Source organism: Aspergillus pseudoviridinutans, assembly GCF_018340605.1.
Source record: "Aspergillus pseudoviridinutans IFM 55266 DNA, scaffold_3, whole genome shotgun sequence".
In the NCBI taxonomy this organism is placed as follows: domain Eukaryota; kingdom Fungi; phylum Ascomycota; class Eurotiomycetes; order Eurotiales; family Aspergillaceae; genus Aspergillus; species Aspergillus pseudoviridinutans.
In genome coordinates this window covers 1776320-1800943 of record NW_025091283.1, presented here as the reverse complement: position 1 = coordinate 1800943, position 24624 = coordinate 1776320, and the positions used below count along the sequence as shown (strand labels likewise).

Genomic DNA, 24624 nt, shown 5'->3' with positions numbered 1-24624 from the left:
ATCATTGCATCTAACCGGTATATATACAAGCCAAAATAAATGGCCGAGGGAGTCAGGGAGTATAGAAAAGCAGGGTACCCAATCCAGTAACGCCATTCCCAACAAGCACCAATAATCTCAATCACATCATAGTCATCAGGAGCGAGATAGCTCATTCTCTAGTTTGAAAAATATGAAGTAAGGGTCTTTTGGTGTATTTAGAACGCGGATTGTCTCCTTGCGAACCCACACAAAGATAAGAGACAAAAGAACAAGATTCCGGCAAATCAGGTCGACGACGTCTCTTTCCTGACCAAAGGGGCGCTCTCTTCGTCTTCCGCTTTTCGGGGACCCATGGCGTGGTTTCGATTACCGGGCACGTCCTCATCTTCTTCGTCGGTGATAAGCCCCTGCAACTCGAAGGCCTCGGCGTCATGGACCTGCTGAGACTCTGATGCCGAACGGGCGTGGCCGTTAATAAAGGTAGAGTCCTGAACCGGGTCTGTGGTGCTCGAAGAGTGAGAATGGGCAGACGGTTTGGCGGAGTTGGGCCATGCGTGGACAGCGTAAATATGTAGAAGGATATTGACGACTACGTCGAAGGTTAGAACAAGAAACCAGCAACCTAAAAGAGGACGAAGGATAAAGACGGTCCACTTACAGAGGAAGAGAATGAAGGCGATGCTGTACAGAATCAGAACATAGGACACGTGGGTGATTCCAGCATCGTGCAGTAGCTGCATTTGCTCCTCTGTAGCGCCCATGAAGAGGAAGCCAGATGCGTACAGGAGCTGTGAAAATCACTTGTCAACCCAAACTACGTCCGAATGCACGGTTCCGGAAGAAAGACGCAAGATGAACTTACAAACGGGGGCAGATATTGGAAGCTGTTAGGGTCCGAGCCGTCGATGCTCAAAGTGTTTTTGTCCTTCAGCACAAAGGCAATTTCAATGATTCTTGTAAACCCAGCAGCCATCAATGTGTAGCCAAAAATGGAGTGAATCATGKTGCTGATCATCAAAGTCTGCGGATGAGCCGACATCGCATAACCTGTCAGCAGAATAACGATGGCCGGGATGAGATTTCGCTTGGGGCGGCCATTTCTCTTCCTACTCATCCAAATACCCAAAAGACCAGCACACCACCAGACGATGCCCATAGTGGTATGCTGCAGATCATTGTGCACCCATGGTCCTCCCCAACGATGTTCCGTAAAGGTGTTGACGCATCCCCAGGCCGCGATGACCAGCGAGTCGAAGAACTCTTGACTGCGGCCGGTACGGCGCAGCCAGAACTGACCAACAAGAAGCAGGATAGTAAGCATGATACCATAGGCAATGAATGCGCTGCCCATGATGAAATGCGCCAGACATTGTCCGAGATGATCACCCTGGCAGAACCCATTCGCCGCGATACCCCCGAAGAGCATCTGCGTCCAGCTCACAATCGGCATCGCCTTGCCGAGAACGCCGTGCAGCACTACGAAGAACCGACGGATTCGACCATGGATTCCCTTGGAGAGATGTAGCTTGAGATAAAGACCGAGAACCACCTGCACCACAAGCAGAAGCATCAATAGGTTCGCGAACGAGGCATGGACATTCTTTCCGAACTGACGGCCCTTGTGAGCGTGGCCTAAAAAGTATGCAACGACTGCGATAACAGTGCCGACGATCTGAAGAGGGACATGCCACCGCGAGCGAATAATCTAGGCAAACAAGCTGTCAGTTCAAACGTCGGTGCGATCTTCTGCGACCGGCCATTATCGGATGGTCAAGACAATGAACATACCCCAAGTACCATTCCCAGCGGAAAGATGATGCCAAAGGTGAATCCCATCAAGATCATATGTATCCATAATGTCGAGTCCTACTCCGGAGAGCAATGTTAGTCCGTTTGCACTCGTCCCTCAGGGCAGAATAGTAGCAAAGTGCGAACGCCACGACACGTACAATAGGATCTTTGGAGACGGCGGCACCCTCAGGGACACTCTCGTGGCCGCCGTGAGCCACGACGGAGGATGCCAGGAGAAGGGCAACAAGCACCCCTCGTAGGTCCAATATACCCATCATCTTCTTCATCAAACTCTGCAGGAGGTTGAGAGGGAGTTGAGGGAAGAGGGGAATAAAGAGAGCAGATGGTCGATGAACCAAGATGATGTACTCCGTCCTGGTGGAGCCCGCAGAGTTACGACGGATACGACGGGGACGAATGCCCGATTCGGGCCAGGAATTCGGAGTGTTCGGATTGGTCGGAGATGGTTGTTTACTTTACTTGTATACCTTATGTTCGGCAGTATTGATAGCCAGGGGAATGAATTGTTCACCAGAAAGTAATCTACCAGAATTATAGCAGTATATAATGGTGCTGTTGTACTGTTTTAACATAGTGAGGATCTTGCTGATCGTTCTGTATAGCAAGGCATCTACCGAACAAGCGACAGCATCTCGTTTTCCTCTTAAAACATCGACATCCGTGCAATAACTCTCTACCAAAATCACATTGCATCGACAAATATCATGTGTCGACTAACCACTCCCTGAAAAGCAGCACTCTCGTGAATTTTTCTGGCTTGCTCTTCCCATGGCTTCTCCAGGGAAGAATAGCCCCCAGCAGGAAACCACCGAAGACAGCCGTACACTAGACCTCGCGCATCTAACCTCTGAACAGCAGAACCAAAGGGACAAGAAGATCGTATGCATTTTTAATTGACATTTTAGGAGCAGAAGAGTGCCAACAGATGCTGACAACAAACAGAAAGCACTACAGGCCTCCATCGCGGACCTCCACTCGCAAACCGCTCAACTTGAAGCTCAAATCGCGGAGATCAAAGCAAAGTTGAAGTACATTTCCTCACTCGCCTAGATTGATTATATCAAAAAGTGAGACCTAAAATACTGACTTTTTCAAAGACATGAGCCCTCAACTACGGTGAAACGCCATATTCGTCTGCTCCATGAGTACAACGAGATCAAGGACATCGGACAGGGTCTGATGGGTCTCATAGCTGACGCGCGTGGGATGCGACAGGTCGATGTGCAGAGGGAGTTCGGGGTGGGAGACCGAGATTGACACCTTTCTTGCCCCCAGACACTGTACGATGGACATCAATCATGTCTGGGATTCTGCTGGCAGATTCCTCCGACAAGCCTGTCATGCATCTTGTTCTTCGTTCCCCTTATGTGAGTATGCGTCAAACCAAAGAACATGATAAGTTCGAAATCTTTTCAATTAGGAAAAGAGCGCGATGCAAAATGCTGTCATATCACCCAAGTAGAGAGTGATGCTCAGTCAACTTCAATGATGTCTCTATAATATAAGGCGCTCTAAGTAGCGGAGATGAGGACTAGGTACAATGACAAGGGCAATCCAGCTGGAACTTTTACAGAGGAATCATAAACACATTAGCGGGGTGGTATATCCACAGTATTTTCAGCACCAAGAATGACATGATTGAGCAGGGAGGAGGAAGATATTAAAAAGCTTTGTACGGCATGAAAAGAAGGGGAAAGGGATGATTAATGAGTCTTTCCGAGACTCTGCAGATTGACCAGCTCGTAATACCGCCCCTTGTTTCGAATCAGCTCGTGGTGCGTCCCGCTTTCGACGATCTTGCCTTGGTCGAACACGTAAATAATATCGGCCTTTTGAATGGTACTCAGCCGATGGGCAACAGCAATCGTTGTCCGCCCGCGGGCAGCGGCATCCAGCGCAGCTTGTACCACTTTCTCTGATTCAGAGTCGAGAGCAGATGTGGCTTCGTCCAGAAGAAGGACCTTGGGGTCACGCAGGAGGGCACGAGCAATAGCGACACGCTGTTTTTGTCCACCAGACAACATGCCTCCCTTGCTGCCAACGACGGTGTCAAATCCCTCACTGTTGTATCATGTTAGCAGAACCGCTAGGCATGAAAGGAGACAATGGAAAGGGAAACTTACGGAAGTGACATAATGAAATCATAGATGTTGGCATCTTTGCAGACCTTGATCAAAGCCTCCTCCGAGACGTCATCCTTGTCGACTCCGAGCAGGATATTTTCTTTGATGGTACCCTGATACAGAGTAGGTTCTTGGCTGACCAGGGCGAGGAAACTGCGGTATGAGTTGACATTAAGTTTGGTAATATCCTTTCCGTCGACGTAGACCCCTCCAGCAAGTGTATCATAAAATCGCTCGAGCAGAGCAATCGTAGTACTCTTACCGCATCCACTGGGTCCAACAAGCGCAATGTATTGTCCAGGTTTCACGCTCAGATTCAGTCCTCGAAGAACAGGCTGCTCTGGCCGAGTTGGGTACCTAAAGTGGACGTCCCGGAATTCTATTTCGCCTTCCATGGACTCCAACTTCTCGCCCTCATCCGACCAGATATCGATGGTCGGCTTGCTGTCGAAGAGTTTCTTGAATTGAGCAGCGGCATTCTTTGCCTTACCCATGTCTGGAGCAAAAGAGAAGACAGTTCCGGCTGATTGCGCACCAAAAAGAATCTCGGAAAAGCAGACGAAGAAGCGGAAGACGCTGTACTCATGGTGGCCTAGAAGTGTACCACCATACCAGAAGCCCAAAGCGACGCAGAAGAACACCAATGCCTGCGACGAGGCATACAGCAGGGAGGATTTCAGCACTGAGATTAGACTTCTCTGGCCTTGATTTTGAAGCTGATCGTGATAAACGGACCAGACGTCTTGTTCGCGAGTGAGTGATGCTACGGTGCGGATCGCTGATGTGGCTTCGCAAGCATAGCTCGCAGAGCCTTCGTAGGCGGACTTCGATCGTTGCTGGAATCGAGCAAGCATGTAGAATCTGAGGAAGCCGCATGCCAGCAGGATTGGAACGACGGAAATGCAAACCAGAGCCAGCTTCCATCCGATCGCCAACGCAACGACCATCGCCGCCCCAAGCGTCGTGCTAGTCATGATGATTGTGCCGAGAGTCACTCCGCTAACGCCTGACAGATGCTTCGTCTCCGTTGATAGGAAGGACGTCAAGGCACCGGTGCTGTTCTCTTCCCTGTCGAAAAATGAGATGTCTTGACGAAGGATCGATCTGAACGCTTGACTTCTGGCTCGGCGGATGAGTCTCTCCGAACAAATAGCAAATGCTGAACCGTTGATGGAAAGGCTGATAAATTGTGCAATTCCCACAACAAAGAACATCAAGGACCAGAAGTTCGCGTCATGCCTGAGTTTTTGAAACATTGATTCGGGTAACGAGAGCGTGCTGATTGCCTTGGCGTACAGAAAAGCCTGGGTAGGTTGACCACCACCGGCAAGGAACGCGAAAGTCAAGCCAATGAGCATGTAACCAAGCTCGGGGCGGTTAAATGAACCAATGAACTTGATGAGGGTCCAGAGCGAGTACTTCTTGAACTGTTCGGGGACTCTCTTGGATAGCACGGCACTCGAAACTGATTTTTGCGTTCCGGTTCGTTTCATCTCCAAGCGTGCCTTCTCATCTTCAGCATCGAGAGAATTCGAGCTGCTAACTTCAGTCTTGATGCGAGCAACTTCTTCCTGAGCAAAATCCTCGGCGTCCATGTCCGCGTCGGCTCCCAGAGCTTCTGCTTCCTTCTCCTCGTTGATACGCTGCGCCTCGACAAGTTTATAGTAGGTGCCTTTGCGATCGACCAATTCGTCATGTGTTCCCTGTTCGGCAATCTTTCCGCCTACCATGGCAACAATGTTGTGGGCTGTTTTGATTGTTGACAAACGGTGAGCAATGACAATGGTGGTTCTACCTTCGGCGGCTTTATCAAGAGCGGCTTGGACAACGCCCTCAGACTTGGTATCCAAAGCGGATGTTGCTTCATCAAGTAGCAGGATCTTAGGGTCACTGACAATGGCACGAGCAATGGCAATACGTTGCTTCTGACCTCCCGAAAGTAAGAAACCACGCTGACCAACATTTGTCTCATAACCTTCGGGCAGAGCCATGATGAAATCATGAGCGTTGGCCATTCTGGCCGCATTCTCGATGAGCCCTCTAATTTTATCCTTCGACTCATGCTCAAATTTGGTGCCAATCAGGCCATGTTCGATGTTTCTAAAGATCGTGGTGCCGAAAAGGACAGGCTCCTGGCTGACAAGAGAAATCTGCTGTCGCAGCCAACGGAGGTTGAGGGTTTGGATGTCATGGCCGTCCAGCAATACCTGGCCTCCTACAGGAAGGTAAAAGCGCTCCACCAAGCCGACAACAGTACTCTTTCCAGAGCCGGATGGACCCACCAGTGCGGTAGTCTTTCCGGCGGGCATCAATAAAGAGACATCTTCCATGACAGTAACTTCCGGTCTTGAAGGGTAGATGTGCTTGACATTGCGGAATTCGATATTTCCTTCGAAATGGTCGAGTTTCTTCCCTTCATCAGAATATGGGTCCAGGGGCGATGTGCGGTCGATCGTGCTGTAAATCTTGGCGGCCGCAGCAACACCGTTCGTAAATGCTTGGCCATTGGGGGCAACGTTGCCCAAACTGAACGAACCGATCAGGATAGCCATCAGAACTGTCAGAACTTGGCCCACGTTGACTTCTTTATCGACGAGGAAGCGAGATCCCATCCAGAAACCGAGACCATAGTTCGAAAACATGATACCGAACATAGCGCCCACCATCATACCAAGGATGATTTGTTGTTTGATGCCCCATTTTTCAGCCTCAGCCAGGTGAATTTCATATTGCTTGGCGAGCTTATCTTGTGTGCCAAAAGCGGTAGCATTCCGAATGGAGCTGATGACTTCTTCCGCGACAGTTCCACCAGCACCATAACTTTCGAGAGATTTCTTGCTGTACTTCACAATGAACCGCGACCCACCTCCCATAACCATGACCAGGGCGACGATAGTTGAGGTACAAATCAGAGCCAACTTCCAATACTTCACATAGGCGACGATAAATGCGGTGACAAAGGTGGCGAATGCGGTCAACGTGAGACCAACTTTCTCGGAAATGGCGTCTTGGATCAGGTTGGTATCAGCAGTGATACGCGTGGTCACTTCACCGGCACCCAACTTGTCGAAATAAGCCATGTTCTGCCTTAGAATAGCCTCGAGATAGTTTTCACGAATCTTTTGCGTGAGATGTTCGCCAGTATAGATGAAACCCACGGTGCTGACGTAGACTGTGACAAACTCCGCGATACCGAGATACACAAAGTAAAGAACATTCTTAGTCAGTTCGTGATAGAAATCATGATACGCCATGGTCCCCAGAGAGATGCCTTGGAACGCAGAGGCCAGTGAACCGAAAAGAATCTAGTAGGTCAAATGTCAGCCACAAACACTCTTTGATCTAATGACTGACAGATAGCCACGTTGCCAGGCAGGTCTTACATACCGTAAACAAGGGAAGAGCAGCACCAGCAGCAATAGCACAGATTGCGCTCACGATCATGATCAAGATGTCCGTTCTTGAGGCATAGCGATACAAGATGAAGAAAGATACTTTCACAGATGGTGACTCAAGCTGTCGCTTGAGTATCTCTTTCTCATGCTCCGGAAGATGGGCAAAGAGAGGATCATCATCCAAGTCGACGGCCTTCTCAGCAGGCGATGATTGATGATCTTTTTTCTTGCCGTCTGGAGGCGCCATGGTTGTGTCTGAGAGCGAATGATGATCGTGTGATTTTTCATTATCAGCACCGGAAGATGAAGTGGAACGTCCTTTCTCTAATGTCGCTACCTGCAAATCCTCCAGCGACTTCTCCTGAGAGGAGGCACTGTTTTCAGGCGCAGACATGTTGCGCTCAAGGCTATGCCGAAACTGATACGCTATCAGTTAAAAATGCCACACGAATCCTCGAGGTATCCAGAATCGCACTACTCCATAAGTCGGTTAACAGGCAGATAATATGGCTTCCAAATCTCGACGATAAAATATTCAGAGGTCCTCGAGTGAATCAAGAAGGAAAGGATTATAGAAGAGAATAGACTGAGATGGTGTCGTAAAAGGCCCCGTTGTGCTCCCCCACGTAGAAAAGACACTTCTATGTCGTATGGTCTGAAATTTCACGCTGGTCAGGAAATGAAGTAACCCTGAAGACGAGAGAAGAATTGAAGGGTTTAGAAAGACTCCATGAAACCTCCTTGTGAGAGCTTCACTCAAAAGAACATGAATTTGGACAACATGTGAGCGTCAGCTCGTAGTATTAATAGTCCCCCTTCAACAGTCAGCGAATAATAAGGATAATATTGGAGGTAGTAATATTACAATAATAATATAATAATTAATATTAATACCATTTTGCTCTCAGGCTCTCACTCTTAAGTATGCCTTAGCCATGGATGGTACGGAGTAGAGACCATTTACGTATCTTAGCGTCAACTACCGTATCTTCGGAGGCCCGACATCCCGATACTTTTATGCACAAAATGGAGATCAAGATCTTCATTCCTCGCATACGCCGCACTGTGTTGCCTAAGAGAACATGTTAAGTCCATGAGTCACCATGACCCGTGACCGAAAACCTTTTCGAGAAGCATCTGCTTCTATCTACCGTTGATTATGCTGAATCAAGGCAAAAGGTGTATGTCATCTTGATTGTGAAGACTACACTACCTTACTTGTTTTGCACCCCGACTTCATACCTATTTATACACATGCCATAGCTTAGCATCCCTAATAGTGTATTGTCTAACCAAATTGGGGAAATTCAATGCATCTGCCGCTCGCTTTTCAAACGACGCCTTTGGCTTCGAGACTTCAACAGTCCAACCAGATGGACCCGCTTCTCCTTTTTGAAGTCAAGCAGGCGGATACTGTTCCTGGCCCGCTTGTCATCTTAACAAAACATTTTTGCGTGGAATTTCAGCATCGGAATATTTGAAAACCTCAGATAGAGCCATAGGTTGTGACTCAACCAACCGGATGGTAGTCGATCATCTGACTGTGACCTCATGGCCAACAAACTCACGTGTGTAGAACTTTCTAGTAAAAAGGAACAGAAACAGCTTTACGATCTAGGAAATTTTCGTCGGCGGAGTTTTATTGTGTATTCTCCCCCCCACGTTGCGATGCTTGTTAATCCAAGACTCCAAATTTCAATATCAAAAGCCCCTTCAGCAGGCAGGCCAATCAGAACGTAGATTTAAGAATGAGCCCCTGGACCTGGTATAAAGGTACTACCTACATGATACATATTGGTCCAAGTTAAACTACTACTAATCTACTCCCTTAAGAGTGCGAAAGAGAACTCCGTTCGCGGATTCCCGCGGTCCACTATAGAGTACGGCAAGTTGCCTATACAGATAGGAATGTTGAAGGCAGAAATCTGGATAGCCCCAATTTAGTAAACGGAGGGCCTGAGTCTCCTGTAGCCTGTAGGTGGAACTGATGATCAATCTTCTCGCACGTCTAGGCATCATTTGTAGTAGCAATACGTAGGCAGTACCTATCTGGGCGAGATGTGGTCGGTATCAAATTCAAGATGGCGGCGGTCGGCAAGTATAAGTCCCGAACCCCGAGAACGTTGCCTGGGTTAAGCGATGTATTGTACTTCACTCTACCTTACGGAGGCGAAATCGCTTAGAGCATCACTTAATTGGCGGATCTCGAGAAAAGTCCTTAAGAGAAGTAAGCTACTCTGTACGGTGTAAATAAGAATATGTCGCTTTCAACTTACATTTGTTCTCTTTTTACAGGCCTTCCACAGTCTGTTGATACAAAGTTGGGGTTCGGAATATCCGTAGCATCTTGGCGTTGCTCGAAGTTCTGTGGATAATGATCGCCAATCACTCTGAGTCTCTCAAGACAGAAGAGCATCAGATTTGCAACGCATACAGAGTACCGGGGTACCTAAGATCAAATCTCGGGTTCTCGATACTCCGTAGGTAGACCGCACAACACCCTCGTAATCCTGGAGCCTGAGTGCCCAACATCTACGCTCTAGACTACAGGGTCAATTGTAGCCTCATATGGTCCGTCATCCATTGGAAGTTCTGAGTGGATTCAATAATAATTCGAGTGAGACTGAACCACACATGCTTGTTTGTCCGTGTTGTCTGGTCGATTTGAAGTCACCACTCTTTGTAATTACCCCTGTGCTATTCATTTACTTGAGTCATTACGGAGTACCCAGATCGCTGTTGCGCGAGGGCTGGAGCGCCACGTATGAAGGGTAAGGCTAGTAGTCATAAGCTCGTCCCGATCCTTTACTACTATTGCTCTCGGGAATTTCCTTCTCGGATGAGTCAAGTCACCTCATTAAGTTACCTAGATTGGAACTCGACTGTGTCATGACTTCGTGCAAGCCTATGCAGACGGCTGTCGCTGCCTTGAGTCCACATGCAGCCAGAACCTAGTACTGCGCGATCTTAGTCTTTGGCATTGAGTTTGTTCACACTCATGGAATAGTTTATATTTCTACAATTCGAGTTATTCTTGATTTCTTGGTCGAGTAGAGAAGTCGTCGTAGAAGTCATATTTAGATCTCTGCGGATTTTGAAAATCGGAGTTGGATAACGCGAACTGAGACCCTGAGGTTATATGTATAATTTAAGGAAATGGATGATCGTAGTCGAAACTTTGAATTTAATCAAAATCAAAGTGCTGTCGTTGCATATCACCACTATCAGATGTGGTCCCTGGTCATGAAGTGAAATTGACACTGAGCCAGCGCGTATGCCTAAGGCATACATCACATGACCCACCCGAAGCGAACCGCTAAACCCTGCCCACACAAAAAATAACCACTACGATCGGCCCTTTGAAGACGGTCGACAACCTCACTATCGCCAGTCCATACCCTCAGCTCGCCGTCGCGACAAGCCTTCAAGATGCCGGTTAGCAGTCCTCCCCTACGATTCCGAGTTATTTGAAGATGCTGGAACTTTTATTTGTCTTGCTCTCGCATCGACGAAGCGAGATATTCGTCTTTGATGTTGAGGTGACAAGGTGACAGTTGGCTAACGTCGAATTTTGTTGAATAGAGCCACAAGAGTTTCCGCACCAAGCAGAAGCTTGCCAAAGCTCAGAGACAGAACCGTCCTATTCCCCAGTGGATTCGTCTCAGGACTGGTAACACCATCAGGTAAATACACTCTTTTTCTTCTACAATCCGGAGCCGTCCATCGTGTGCAATAGTGGTGGGAAAATCCTTGAATCGGACCTCGATCACAACGACAACCCGGTCATCCCGCGTCAACAAGCGCCCCAGAAAGAGATGGATTGGAAACCTTGCGCGGGTTACATGGACAGAAAAGGAAGAATGAACCAGCTGACGGGTACTCTTCTCCTCCAGATACAACGCCAAGCGGAGACACTGGCGCAAGACCCGTCTCGGCATCTAAGCTCGAGGCAAATCCTTTTTCTTTTCCGACCGAGATGTCCGTCCCCAGTTGTTTCGTCCGATTGTGATACCGCAGATTTTGCTCGCGATGATTACTGTGCGTTCGGACCTCGCGCCGCTGTTACAATGTTTTTACCTCTCGGTTTCTGTTCGGAAAAAAACAATCTGAATGAATGACAAGTCGGTTCATCTTGAAATACACGTGCTTTGCTTTTAGTCTAGCCCGGCCGCTCCGATGCGAATGGTGCAATTCTACCCTCTGGATCTTAAGGCAAAATGCGAACTGTTGCAAGGTGCAAGTCGAACAGACTCCATAAATGCGAGCGGTGTCGGGCTCTGGACATGTGGATTATCTGCAAATATGTACACGAGCTAAACAAGAATAAAAGAAAAGTCATGATGGGTAATGATCGTTGAACGAGGCATTTGCATGGGCGATATCACTCAATCAAGGAATGACCCCTTGTTACTACGTAGACGGGATGGAACGGAAAGGAATGGATAGGATGCACTCCTGCAACGGCATTCACACTGATACTTCGTCGATGATTACTTCCAGGGCTTTATCAACGCCTACGTATACAACGCACTCTTGGCAGTTTGCAGGAGGCATGTTGGGCCTGCAGATCTACTCTTTACCGTAAGTGGCAATGCTGCTCGGTCTCTGCACTCATCAACAGAGCGTCCAGGGACCGAACAGAGATTCACATTCCAGGTCCTGGTTGACCATCAGATTTTTGAGCAACTTGAAATATGAATAGCTAGCGAGCCAACACAACCGTTGAGTGGTATAAGAGCAGAACCCTCGCCCATTTGTTCGAAGGAAGCGGAAACGAACCCGGGCTGACAAGCCCCGAAGATAACAGCCAGTAAAGAAGCAAACAACCGCTAGAAAGTTATGGAAGCCGAACGCCGTAGACTGAAGTTATCTTTAGACCGATGAAACTCACTGCGTTACGAGGTGGCTGCCCCCCCAACCGCCAGAGAAAGAGTCCGAGACTTTGTGACGTTAAAACAGACACGCATTTAGCGACTAAGATCAGCCTTGTCAGCAATGGGTCCATTCGATGCAAGTAGAGAAGTGAAGCTTACTCCTCGGCCCACTCGTTCTCACGGCGGATTTGATCCTCCTCCTCGGGAGTGAAATCGTTCTGAATGTTGAAGGTCTTGCGAATCTCTTCGGGGGACTTGCCCTTAATCATGTTCGCAACAGTCTTGCAGCCGACATCCAAGAGAGCTTTGATGTCGAGGTAGTTGGCAGCCTGTAGGGTTCGCATCTTAGTCAATTTTCTGCGGGAAGGGTCGACAATCTGGTACATACCAAGATGATTTCAAACAACATCTCCTGGTCTACCTGCATGAACTTCTGATCCCACTCATCGATATCGGTAGTCTTGCGGCGAGAGTCATCGTCATCACCCGTGCTGGGAGGGTCGTTCTTGTGATGAGTGCACCATTCAATGACCTTCTTCAGCACAACCTCGTTGACCTGCGAAAAGGATAGAGTTAGAATAAACAGTATTCATTAAGAGGAAAGCCGTTCAAATCAAACTCACATTTGGAATAGGAATGGCCTCATCCGATTCGCCCAAATCCTCCAGCATGTTCTTGATAAGAATCGATCGTTCGGCAACATCGCGGTCTACAGAAAGACAACACGGTCAGTATTGAATTGGAAGTTAAAAAAAGCAATGACAGAGTGCATTCATCTTCCGAGTATCGGACACGAAAGGCTTCGAAGGATGAGACAACTTACCGACCGTGATGTCAACGCCATCAGAGCTTGTGAGAGTAACAGTGGTCATTTTGAAAATTTCTGTAGTATCGAGATTGGGATCTGATTTTCTGCAAACAATGCGTTAATAACAGTTTTCGAATGAAAAGTCGGAAAGCTCTCGCTCAGCAGACGTTGCGAGGGGCGAGAAGGCGGGGGAGTCTGACAATGACTCTGGGTTGGAGTCAGTTGAAAGCTGGACGTATTTGGGCAGTTGTAGGATCTCAGGGGAAAAGGCCAACCTGGTGTTGTTAAATGTTGATAGAACTTCCCGTATGTAGCAATAGGTAGCAGGGAAGAGAGGAGGTTAAATACAGAAGCAGGAGTCGACAAGTGAGAAGAGGTTGGTTCTTGCGGCGGCTCTTCGTGTTAGTGAATCTTTCTCTGGGGCAAGGGCCGCGAGCAGTGACTGAACTACTAATCCTACTTCGCCCCCACTAGATACCAGGTACCCTTGGTTTAGCATGGGTTGGCAGCCTAATGTCTTTGTGTCGGCATTATTCTACAATGTCTGCCTACTCAATACCCTGGTACTTGTCAAGGTGATGCCTGTGATATCAATGCCCAGAGACAGAATGGCTGTGGTCCTCTTGTAGTCATTCAAAGTTTCAACTAACAAATGCTCATAGATCATGATACTCAAAACAGCAAAGTACAAATAGCAAGAACAAGGACAGACTGGTCACATTTAAAGATGACAGTCCTCGACTAGGATTCTCTATGGTCTCAGGTATCCTTCATCTCCAATGTGAAAAGAAGTCTTTGTGGGTTAAGATTCAAGGAGACTTGAGTTCTTGAACTTGACAACGATGACACTCAGGACTTGAAAGAACACAAAGTATCACTGTTTTCATGAGCTTTACCTACAGAAAGAAAGTAATGCGAAATTAATGACATCTCATTGAACAGCCACTTCAAGGGTCTAGGGTCTCAGTTGTAAAGTGCTATCTCCACTTCGAGGCCTCACTGACTTCTTGATCAATCGTCAAGTACTGATTCTTGAAGCCTACTATTATGGCCATTGAGCTCAGATATTTCGAACGCAGCAAAAGGCTTGAGATCTGAGGGCCTTATTATGAGATTTCGGCTACACCTGGTCTGGTAGCCGCAGGTTTGCTGAATCAAGAAAGAAAATGGAAAAATGCAGCAAATGTGTCGAGTCTACTGCAAATAAGACAAAGGACAGGTTAACAGCATGGCGTTGTCAGCTCAAGCAACAAGAGGCAAAAGGTTTGGACTCGCGGGGAATCGAACCCCGGACCACCTGCTTGCAAGGCAGGTATTATACCACTAAACCACAAGCCCGATTTGATGTCATGTGACTTGGCTTTTAACTACCAGAGATAAACGTCTTACAGCCTACAACTGCATTATTAAAAATAAAATTGAAAGAAAAAAAAAAAAAAAAAGACGCAAAAAATGGACTCACGGGGGATTGAACCCCGGACCTCTCGCATTTCTAGTCCGAAGACCTGCACCTTTATTAATGCAAAGCGAGCGCTACTACCACTGAGCTACAAGCCCATTTGTGTTCAAACTGCTTTAGTTTTGTTTTAGATGAATCTAAATCGCGAGTCTGGTATTTTCCACATTATGGTTGTCACCCAAGTTTTCCTGATCTCGGTCCCCAAGTGACCGCTATTAGGAGATAATCAAAAGAACAAATGGCATTAGCAATACAATAACGAGCCTGTGTCTAGTACTCTACTTCCGTGTCAGTATCCTGGCAATACGCACAGGTGTGGGGAGATAGTCACAAGCTTTCTTTCCAGGACCAATGATATCATCACCCGACCAGACGCGTCTCCGTCTTATCGAGTGTGAAAAGGAAAAACATCAGAGAAGTGGTAGTACCACCTAGACTAAGCTCTGTTATTGGTTTACTTGTCCTCTGACAGATTTTATTGCGGCTGTCTGATCAGCAACCCAACCCGTCCGTCCCTTTGTCATTCTCAGTATTTGTCCTCTTTTCGTCTTCCAGATACGAGGTCTTATCGGATGCTCCGGGTCGCTGTTTTCCTGTCCTCAACCTCCTGATGCAGCAGCATGTAATTGTTATTTCGGCCGGATCATTCTTATCTTTCCTTCATCCCGGCATACCGTGCGTTCCTGACATCTGAGTCATGTGGAGACGGACATACTTGCTTCTATTGCTCGTTCGAGTCTACTTTGCGCTCTCGCCAAGTTATCTCCATCCAGATGAGAACTTCCAAGGCCCCGAGGTCTTCGCGGGTATGTCGTTGTCCTAAATTCCTCCAGTTGTGTAAATACAGCGCTGCGATCATTACTGCAACGCGATCGCGCTGCTGGTCTGCTCGCTCCCCCTTTGCGAGGTTTAACAGCGCACACCCCTTTCCATCTTGAGAGTCGGCGCTTCGCAATCTGCAAACTGACGGGATACTTAGGTCGCACACTCTCGTATCCGTCCACATTACCGTGGGAGTTCACCTCTGAAAATCCTATTCGTAGCGTCTTTCCGCTATGGCCGGTTTACAGCTTGCCGATGGGCCTTCTGAAATGGTTTTACGGGGAGTTGGAGATAGGGAATCCCTCTCCAGAGGTGGCTTACTATATTTTGAGAGCGGTCATGTTCCTTTTAAGTTTCGTTTTGGAGGACTGGGCCATCTACGAGCTGGTCCCTCTTCCGCGCCATCGCCGCGCCGCTGTGGTGCTGGTTGCATCTTCCTATGTCACCTGGACATATCAGACGCACACCTTCTCCAACTCGCTTGAGACTTTATTGGTCACCTGGGGTCTGGTGCTGATTCGCCGCATTGTCGAACAAAAGGTTTGAACCATCAGAGAAGATTGTAATGAACCTCCCGAGCTGATGGCTCTATATAGCGACGCTCATCCGTCTTTTCTTGCGTCATGCTCGCATTGATCGCTGTCGCTGGTGTTTTCAACCGGATCACCTTTCCAGCCTTTCTTCTGATTCCAGGGCTTCAATTACTGCCACATTTCTGGCGCAGGTAAGTCTCGTCATCGCAGATGGCAGACTGCCGGATCAACTAATGCTGAGGCGCAGGCCGACCTCATTCTTTGTCTTCGTCCTCTGTGGCCTATTCTTCTCTAGCATTGCTATAATCGTCGACACTAGGTTTTATCGCCCATCTGCATCAGTGCTCGATGCCCTCCGCTCGCCTATAATCTCACCTCTCAATAATTTACTCTACAACACTAAAACTTCGAATCTGGCTCTCCATGGACTCCATCCAAACTACCAACATTTTCTAGTCAACTTGCCGCAGCTTCTCGGACCCGCATATCTGGCAATGGTCCTGTCCCCATGGAATCGTCCAGCAATTCCTTCTTGGCTGAAGACAACGCAGGCCGTCTCCGCTCTATCAGGCACCGCAATGCTCTCGATCTTCCCGCATCAAGAGCCCCGTTTTCTCATTCCCTGTGTGCCACTCCTCCTTAGCTGCTTCCGCCTGCGCAAATCACGTCTGTTCCTTGTAGCCTGGGTCATTTTCAATGCTACTTTGGGCTTTTTGATGGGCGTCTACCACCAGGGTGGCGTGGTACCCGTGCAACTGGCCATCCCAACCATAATTTCGGCAAACACTGTGAAGCCGAATGGCTCATTGGAAAATCAGCCCAGAGTATCCGCCACCGTACTATGGTGGAAAACATACTCTCCCCCATCGTGGCTATTGGGAAACAATACCAGCTTCCCGCTAGATATTGATACCCGCGATATGATGGGCATTCCCGGAGTAGAGATGGCCCAGGAACTCGAGAAGTTGGTGCCACGATGTGGCCCCCATGGCGAAACTCACACCGACGATGCCAGCGCCGGATCTGGGGAAGCTGATCGAACGAACTTCGTGTTCGTGGTCGCCCCAAGATCTGCTACATATCTCGACCGATACACAACAGCGCCAGCAGGCTCATCAGGTCTGAAATTACAGGAGCTCTATTCCTATCCAAAACACATCAACCTGGATGATCTCGATGTCGGTAGCGACGGGCTGCTCGCGACATTGAAACGCGTCTTTGGCAGACGTGGACTGAATGTCTGGTTAGCACGAAGGACAGGCTGCGATTGAACCCTCACCCGCTACCTTAATTCCCTTCTGATTCCCACTCCTCTTCATCCTTGGCTCAATTGAACATCTGAACGTCTATAAACAAGCGTATTATGTGCTTTTGCGGGCTGTTCCATTCCCCTTTTACCGCGAGTCAATCGACACGCATTCTACTCGACATCCTTTCCTTCAGGGATGACACTTTCGGATACCCGTTTCCCAGCGTCAAATATACCCGTACAAAATATGTCCCTCGTATTTCGTTTATACCCCTCATCGCAATATAGTATAATCATAATTCATGACTAGTCAAATGAACGGGATGCCAGATTAAACGGCCAAAGCAAAAACAGCCATTACTTGTTTACGGGCCTGTCACAATTGACAACCCTGGCTTGCGTCAGATTTTCCTTCTTCGAACGGATTGAACAGTTCTCCCTGTTAACAGCTCGTCGCAAGATCTACAGCCAAATGTACCTGGTGACCACTCTATCCGCAAAGGACGTCGTTTGCTTACGTCTTCATCCCTATGTTTCTGAGGAATCGGCGACTTGATCCGGTTGCCAAACCTCGTCATGCCGGTGGAATAAAGGCGAGAGACAAAATTAGAATACATGTCAAGATGACCCAGTGCGTCTCATTGATAGGTACATGACCCACGCATCACGTTTGAATAAGAAGGTAGATATCATACGTTGAAGCATCGAGTTCCCAATTTCATTCACTAGGGCAGCTGTTTCGACATAGAAAAAACACACGCAAGTGAAGTGACAGGGAAATGATAAAAGAAAGCTTGCACGAAGCCCGGTTTAAGCAAATCGGTTTCGTACAAGAGTCAGAAGACGTTCATGCTAAAATTCGTTAGGAGAGGAGAATCAACTCGAGTAGATTGGCAGGCAACCAGTAGACGAGGAGCCTCAAACAAAAGCAGAAAAGCAGTTCATCACATGTCGTCAGGATCATCAGGGTTCTCAAAGAGGTAATTGGCTGCGAGCTCTTCGTTCTTGTCACAGGCAAAGTAGGCCTGGATGACCAGGTCTCGAGAGAAACCAAGTCGGCAGAGCTAGCGATCAGTTAGCTTGAAATATAATGGTAGCAGTATCAGTATGAAGAAGTACGTACGCGTTCAATGGCGTCTCTCTCCTCCTCTGTAACGCTGATTGCGTGGGTACCTGGAGGCAACGCGCCATCATCCTCTTCACTCAAGAGCTGGAGAAACTGCTCCTCATTCTGACCAATGAGCTGTGCAATCTGAGGGTTACCAGCGGCGACTTGCTGAAGGATGGGTTCCAGCATCTGCGGCTGTTGCTGGACCAACTGGCGGAGCTGCTGGAAGTGAGGGTTATTCCGCAAGAAGTCGAGGTTGGGAAGTCCTTCCCCAGCTCCGGCAGCACCGGCACGAGCTCCACGACCAGCGCCCTCTCCAGTGCCGGCCTGAGCAGCGGCTTCAAACAAATTCACTGGCTCATCACCACCGGTCGACGAGGGAGCACTCTCTCCGGAAGGAGCGGATGGGGCAGGGGGTGCGGCGGCCGCGGCAGCCTGTTGCTGCTGCTCCTGTTGGATGTTGTCCGGGATTCCCTATAATAGGAATTAGCATTAGTCATGCGAAACGAACGCGGAGTACAGGTGACAGCTCACATTCAATAGATACTCAATAGCACGATCGGGGTTGAAGAAAGCCGCTCTCATGGCACGGTTGATATCGCTTCTAGGGAAGCCCATACTCTCCATTTGACTGACGACGGCCTCACTCTGAGAGCCACTCAGCAATGCGGACGGGTCATTGAACGCAGGAGAGGCATCGGTGGGTGCCTGAGCCGGAGCGGCGGGTGAGGGTGTCGCAGGTACAGCCGGAGCAGAAGGGGCAGCAGACGGGGCCGGAGCAGATGGGGCAGCAGGAGTGGAGGCAGCAGCTCTCGAAGGTGTAGAAGGGGCCTGTGAAGGTGTAGCGGCAGACGAGGGAGCCTTGGGCTACAGAAGATGGTACGGTCAGATGCAGTGCTCAGAAGTCGTTTCAATAGCAAGACCAGAGTCATACCTTCGATACCATGCATACTATGAAGCCCTTCTCCTCGATGTTGTATGTCTCGATGGTCTTGTCATCTTGGAGGATTTTCCCTGCGAGTTATCCAGCAAAGTATCAGCGAAATCAGCTAAGAAAAAGCAGGGGGAAAACGAGACGAAAAAAAAAAAAAAATCGAATGTGCTATTCCAGCAGATACTTGAGAAATGATGAAACCCAGGGTGATCATTGTCAGACTAACCGGAATAGATGAGCTTGAGCTGAGGTACCTCCCATCCTTTTTCCTTGGAGATTTTCTCCTTTACTTGTCCGACCTAGGAATGATTCCGGTCAGCCCCGCATTGGCAGACACTCGCGCAGGCAGGGACAAAAGCTCACCGTCTCAGAGGGCTCCGCATCAATTACGAATTTCTGCTGTTTGAGATCCTATGGGGAAGAGACCGCGGTTAGTATTTGATAGCCCAAATATATCAACAAGCAGGAGTTGGTTGTTGCAGAAGGTACCTTGAATGTGAGCTTCATCTTGCGCCACCGAAGGAGAGGAGATGGCTACGAGAGGTGGGGAGGAGTTTAAAGTAGCTGGAAATAGAGGGGTACGGGGTCGAGCAGTATCAGATATCCGTAGCAGGGGCTGTAAGGCAGTTGAGTGGGTTATTGATATAGCTAACCCAGCAAAATCAGAGGGCGTAAAAGAGAAAACAAGCTGGATTCGGGAAGTGGGAAAGATTGATGACCATAATCATGACGCCGAAAGAAGAATGGAAAAGGGAAGAGGTGGGAGAGCTGGGGGCGGTCACGGCTTCATGCGCCACATTCACTTATTCACTTGGTTTCCAGCCACAGTCTGTGTTAGTGCTTCAGCCACGATGCTTAGTCATTTCCATTTCCTGTCTTGGCGGCCCAGATCCATGAGCCCATGCTGTCATGGACCCAACGCCATACAGTATTACAATCTATCCTTTTTTCAATAAAGGTCAATTAGATCCGTAATCAGACAGTGGAATTACTGAGTATGTCTAACTCATAGAGGTATCCGCTGATTTTTGAGTCTCCGGGTTGTTTTATCAGGGTATGGTCTACTCAAACGCAATAATACTCTCTGCAACGATATATATATATCATCGGAAAGGGAGGATTGTAGCGTATGTAGTCATGGTCTATTGGTTCTCACGGGCACAACTACTACATTTTGTGACGAAACAAACCTACAATCAAAGCTCGTGCGACAGATATATGCTCGATCGAATATCTCTGTCATGTAGTAACGGGCAGAGATATTGAATGTCTTCGGGTCAGATCAGAGCAGGAGCAAGCAGATGCAGTACATGTGAAACGAAAGCAAAAGATATAGTTGCAGCACGCATTGCTGAGCCCAGGAAGAATCTAGACTAGTGGACGAGAGCTGCAAAGAGTAGAGCTGCTAGCAGAAGCAATTTAATCATAGAAAAGTCTAGCAGGCCGCCCTCAAGGATATAGCGAAGATACGGAGGACTCTGTAACCAACGCGGCAATACCTATCCAACCCCTATCTTCCACTCTATACAGAAGTGCCATTGCAAACAAGGCCATTCTTCCACCAAAACTAACGAACTACTCCGTAGATGTATAATCGCTTTTTAGAATCCACAATAGACCTAATCTGTGAGCAGAAGTTTTGCGGAAAAGGTCAAAGCACCGGGTGGATGTATCTCATAGATATATCACATAGTTCAGCGCTGGAGACGAGCCCACAAGCCAGAGACTGAGGAGGCTATGATCCTATCTTCTGGGACTAGTTAAAACATAGTACGTATACTGGAAGCCACTCGTACATTTACGCAAATTCGGAGCGTAATCTGACATTCTAGTGAAATCTCTACCCATTGTATCTTGTTCTCCCCAAACGACTCATAGACTTGGCTAGTTAACACTGTAGAATACTGGTTGTTGATTCGAATAGGTATTATTTGACAACTGGTCATTCTACAAGATATCAGGCCAGAACCGCGAGACATCACATTTCAACCGTGGTTATTATTCCTAGTGGCATCCGCGTACTCCATCTTGATACCAAATGACCAACTCGGACGATACCACATTGTAGATAGGGCCGTCCCGGGATCCTGGAGATCCCCCCGGCCGCTCCGTCTAGCGTGTTGACGAACCTTGACAAATAATTTTTTGTGGATGAGTTCCATGCACGAAACAGAATCCTCGCATGCTAGACGTCTCAATGCTAATCCTAATTGGCCAAGAACTGCCTTTAGGTAGAGTTAGCTCAGGAGATCTGAATTCATGAACATTTAATAGTCGGTTTCTCAGGACCGGCGTTCTCTGCCTGTCTAACTAATCTCATGAACACACAGAGGACAAGTCATCTTCACTATACGTAATATCGGCTGGCGTTCTTTAAAAAAAAAAAAAAAAGGACAAAAAAGTCTTCGGAAGTAGGTATGCAATGGGAAGCATCTGTTGCGTGGGCTGGATCGATCTGCTGGAGAAACAACTCAACGCGCATAGACGGGTGTGACTGAATATCTCTTGTTTTTCTTCCTTACTCTGGACATTCGATTTCTGATACGGCGACACTATTCATCCTGTATTGTCCATCGCTATTCAGTGACGAATCAGGAGTGCTATTCGACAGCTTCAAACCCACAGACGCCTGAATGAGACTGGCTAAATATCCTGTCACTCCTGCCCATAACTTATTGAGACCAGCCATCGAAACATTGACCCTATCTATCCCAAATCCCAAGGTTCGGGGGAACTACTTCCCCCGTTGATGAGCCATTCTTATTCTGGTAGATAGACAAATTAGAATCTATGGAGCCTTGCCCCCCGGGATGATGCATATTTACCCGTCTCTTCCCTCCTGTCAAGTAGGTTCTGAGCTCACCCCAATGCTTGTTACACCACAGGGCCCCTCATACTACTTCTCCTCATCCCATTGTTGTGTTGCTGTAATCTGCTTTATCGTTGACCTTTCATTTCTAGCATGCAGCGCTCCTAATACCCATAATCTCTCTGCTTCTTCCCACGCTGTTGACACGATTGATGATATGACCAATTTTGTTACTATTTCCTCATAAACTCGCGAGAGAACTTGATTACTCTTTCCCCCATTTTCTCATCTACGATTCTGCTGTCTCTTTGAATTCCTCGTACTAATCGGAACTCCCTAAGTCGACTGCGTCAAATCAACAGTGCATTCAACTCCATACCGGTACCCCTCGCATCTCGAACGTGCATCTGGATCTCTTGTTACTGCTGGTTGATTGCGTAAGAGCACCTGCAGGGCCCAATATGCATGCGGCCGAGCTGGCCTATCTTCTGGGAGGTATATCCATTGCGTTGAACTTGGTCGCTAGCGTCCTCCACGGTGTCTGTCTTGCCTCATCAGGAGCCTCGTCAATCGAATCGATCACAGTCACACTCAGCGCTGCTAGCTCTGTGGCGTTGGTTACTTTGATACTTCTATGGAGGAAGAATATTTGGCTTCGGTCTATAGACCGTTGGAATCAGTGGCGGACCATAGCGTACGGCCTCATTTTTGCATACTTTGTAATATCCAGCGGCGTCACAGCTGGCGCCGTCGTGTGGAGCACCTCAAGTCTCGAGGTAAGGGGGGAAGAAACGAGGACACGTCCCAGCCAGCTGGGACTATACATATCCAGGTCTGTAGTATGGACATTGGCTGTGTTAAGCCAGGGGCTGTTTGCTGGATTTCTTTTGATTGACAACTCCCACAACCAATGTCCGGGCTCGCTCTCGCAGGAGCTTGTGGTGCAACCAGACCAGTCGAGCCTGAAGCATAAAAGCGCGGCCAAGGAACCAGCATTGACGATTGAATCGAGACGACAATCTATTGATCGGAAAACGAGCTGCGATAGCAGTCTTTTCCCGAACCAGCCCGCTACCTCAATCGCGTCCTCTCACCGCTATTCTGGAAGGACTCTATTTCAACGAGATTCTAAGCACAATTCACTCGATCTTCATTCACCAGTGCCGGGTATGCCGTCCCTTGATTCCAACACTTCCCGCAACCGATTAGAAACGAGGGAGGATGAACCGGACAGCTGCAGCATAACAGTCGAGGAGCGACAAGGGACGCGCATAATCCAGGGGACCCCATCCGAGATCAAGAGGTCCCTGGACAGTTTGATGCTTCAGCCATCATCAGGCACGCCATCTCCGGCCGCATCGACGACTAAGCTAGAGGGTTCCCGAGCGCCTGTCCCTCCAAAGCTGCACTTACCTGACGAGAGCAATATCCACCCATTGTTTCGTTCCGATAGCCCATCGCCACCGCCGACGCCTTTGCCAGGAACAAATCTCCATGCGTCAGCCGTGGCCGGGCAGACGATCTCGGTCAAGGCGTTGAATCGGATGAGGTCGGCCAATTCTCTTCGAGCTCACGGACCACGAAGCAGGTCCCCACTGTTCGAGCGGATAAATCAGCAAAGCGAGACGACGGAGGAGCAAAAGCCAAATCCAAGCCGTGAGAGCCAAGGCAGATTAACTGAAGGGTCGGTGATACCTGGATTCCTCATGGCTGCAGATGTGCGCAAGAGCATCGCCCGGTATGAGAAGAGGTATGAATTGAATGAATCTCCAGACGAGAGCTAGTATGACGATTTTCACTGGGATTCTTTCTAATGACCTTTTTTATTTGACCTTTTTGTCTGAGTCTGTTTGCCATATATCTCGGGAACAGGGTATTTTGCTATACAGGTGCAATCAGAACTTGCGCTAAGTGTTTTCGACTCTTCAATTATGTACATAGAAGCTGTATAGAACATAAGAGTAGAGTCCAGTCCATCCAAGTCATTTCCCGGAATTCGGTTACCCTTATACCGATGCATCCAGTCTCCTACAATTGACTTCCAGCCCTCTTGTTATGTTTGGTTACCTGAGCCCAGCTGCAGTGACCGAACAAGAAGAGAACGTGAGAAGGTAAGTAAACAGGCAGGTAGCTCGGACCGGGAGGTCATATTGATTATGAAGTAAACTCCATTGAATGATGGATATCTCATTGTCTGAATACTGCATTGATATTTGATGCTCATGTGGTGGGTTGTTACTGTATAGATAGGTAGAGCTAAACCCGGATCTAGGAAAGAGTCTTGGGGATATTGATGGGAATTTCTTCTCCCTTGCGGAGATATACTCATATAAAATTGAAAAGCCTACTATTGTCATATCATAGGACTCTGAGTCGGTTTCAACTTAAATTGTAGAATATGTTCGTGCTCATTCCAATGTATGCATTTAGCTTCATTCACTAGTCCTGACTGCTCGCCCTTGCAGTGTCTATTCCTTCAGCTTGTCTTGCTTTGGTTCTTTTTCTTTTCTTTCTTTCTTTCTTTTTCTATTCCACTATTATGATTATTATTATCAGTCATCCTTTTATCCTTATCCTTTTCTCCATAGATTTCCTGACCGAGTGTTTGGGCAATTTTGTCATGGTATCGTTGCTGCCATACATACTTCCACTCTCCAACCGTTGCGCCGCGCCACTCCACTCTCGCTCTGACCCAGTCAAATTCCTCCATCCAAAT

At 48.1% G+C, this 24624-nt stretch overlaps 7 protein-coding genes and 2 non-coding genes across 9 annotated transcripts; 3 read left to right on the top strand and 6 right to left on the bottom strand.

Moving 5' to 3' along the window:
- Positions 1 to 266: 266 nt before the first annotated feature.
- On the bottom strand, positions 267 to 2051 carry Asppvi_004355 (Ytp1 family protein; the record flags this gene model as incomplete). Its single annotated transcript, XM_043300308.1, has 5 exons — positions 267 to 571; positions 641 to 770; positions 845 to 1687; positions 1771 to 1848; positions 1932 to 2051. 5 exons carry the CDS (start codon positions 2049 to 2051, stop codon positions 267 to 269), a joined length of 1476 nt encoding a protein of 491 aa, XP_043156243.1.
- Positions 2052 to 2562: 511 nt separating this feature from the next.
- On the top strand, positions 2563 to 3051 carry Asppvi_004354 (SWI5/SAE3 family protein; the record flags this gene model as incomplete). The annotated part of the gene is made up of 3 exons (XM_043300307.1): positions 2563 to 2673; positions 2737 to 2822; positions 2892 to 3051. The coding sequence occupies 3 exons, from the start codon at positions 2563 to 2565 to the stop codon at positions 3049 to 3051; spliced, it is 357 nt and encodes a 118-aa protein (XP_043156242.1).
- A 446-nt stretch (positions 3052 to 3497) lies between these two features.
- On the bottom strand, positions 3498 to 7706 carry mdr1 (ABC multidrug transporter Mdr1; the record flags this gene model as incomplete). The annotated part of the gene is made up of 3 exons (XM_043300306.1): positions 3498 to 3855; positions 3918 to 7222; positions 7305 to 7706. 3 exons carry the CDS (start codon positions 7704 to 7706, stop codon positions 3498 to 3500), a joined length of 4065 nt encoding a protein of 1354 aa, XP_043156241.1.
- Positions 7707 to 12341: 4635 nt separating this feature from the next.
- On the bottom strand, positions 12342 to 13058 carry skpA (SCF ubiquitin ligase subunit skpA; the record flags this gene model as incomplete). The annotated part of the gene is made up of 4 exons (XM_043300305.1): positions 12342 to 12515; positions 12575 to 12742; positions 12810 to 12895; positions 13010 to 13058. 4 exons carry the CDS (start codon positions 13056 to 13058, stop codon positions 12342 to 12344), a joined length of 477 nt encoding a protein of 158 aa, XP_043156240.1.
- Positions 13059 to 14260: 1202 nt separating this feature from the next.
- Positions 14261 to 14332, bottom strand: Asppvi_004351. The gene has a single exon. It is a non-coding gene; the product is annotated as a tRNA-Ala (tRNA).
- A 115-nt stretch (positions 14333 to 14447) lies between these two features.
- Positions 14448 to 14551, bottom strand: Asppvi_004350. Its single transcript has one exon. It is a non-coding gene; the product is annotated as a tRNA-Ala (tRNA).
- A 599-nt stretch (positions 14552 to 15150) lies between these two features.
- smp3 (glycosylphosphatidylinositol-alpha 1,2 mannosyltransferase smp3) lies at positions 15151 to 17079 on the top strand (the record flags this gene model as incomplete). Its single annotated transcript, XM_043300304.1, has 4 exons — positions 15151 to 15259; positions 15433 to 15815; positions 15872 to 15999; positions 16056 to 17079. The coding sequence occupies 4 exons, from the start codon at positions 15151 to 15153 to the stop codon at positions 17077 to 17079; spliced, it is 1644 nt and encodes a 547-aa protein (XP_043156239.1).
- Positions 17080 to 18001: 922 nt separating this feature from the next.
- Positions 18002 to 19606, bottom strand: Asppvi_004348 (putative UV excision repair protein (RadW); the record flags this gene model as incomplete). Its single annotated transcript, XM_043300303.1, has 7 exons — positions 18002 to 18121; positions 18181 to 18639; positions 18700 to 19032; positions 19100 to 19179; positions 19326 to 19398; positions 19463 to 19510; positions 19589 to 19606. 7 exons carry the CDS (start codon positions 19604 to 19606, stop codon positions 18002 to 18004), a joined length of 1131 nt encoding a protein of 376 aa, XP_043156238.1.
- Positions 19607 to 22369: 2763 nt separating this feature from the next.
- Positions 22370 to 23692, top strand: Asppvi_004347 (uncharacterized protein; the record flags this gene model as incomplete). Its single annotated transcript, XM_043300302.1, has 2 exons — positions 22370 to 22684; positions 22775 to 23692. The coding sequence occupies 2 exons, from the start codon at positions 22370 to 22372 to the stop codon at positions 23690 to 23692; spliced, it is 1233 nt and encodes a 410-aa protein (XP_043156237.1).
- Between the last annotated feature and the right edge of the window lie 932 nt (positions 23693 to 24624).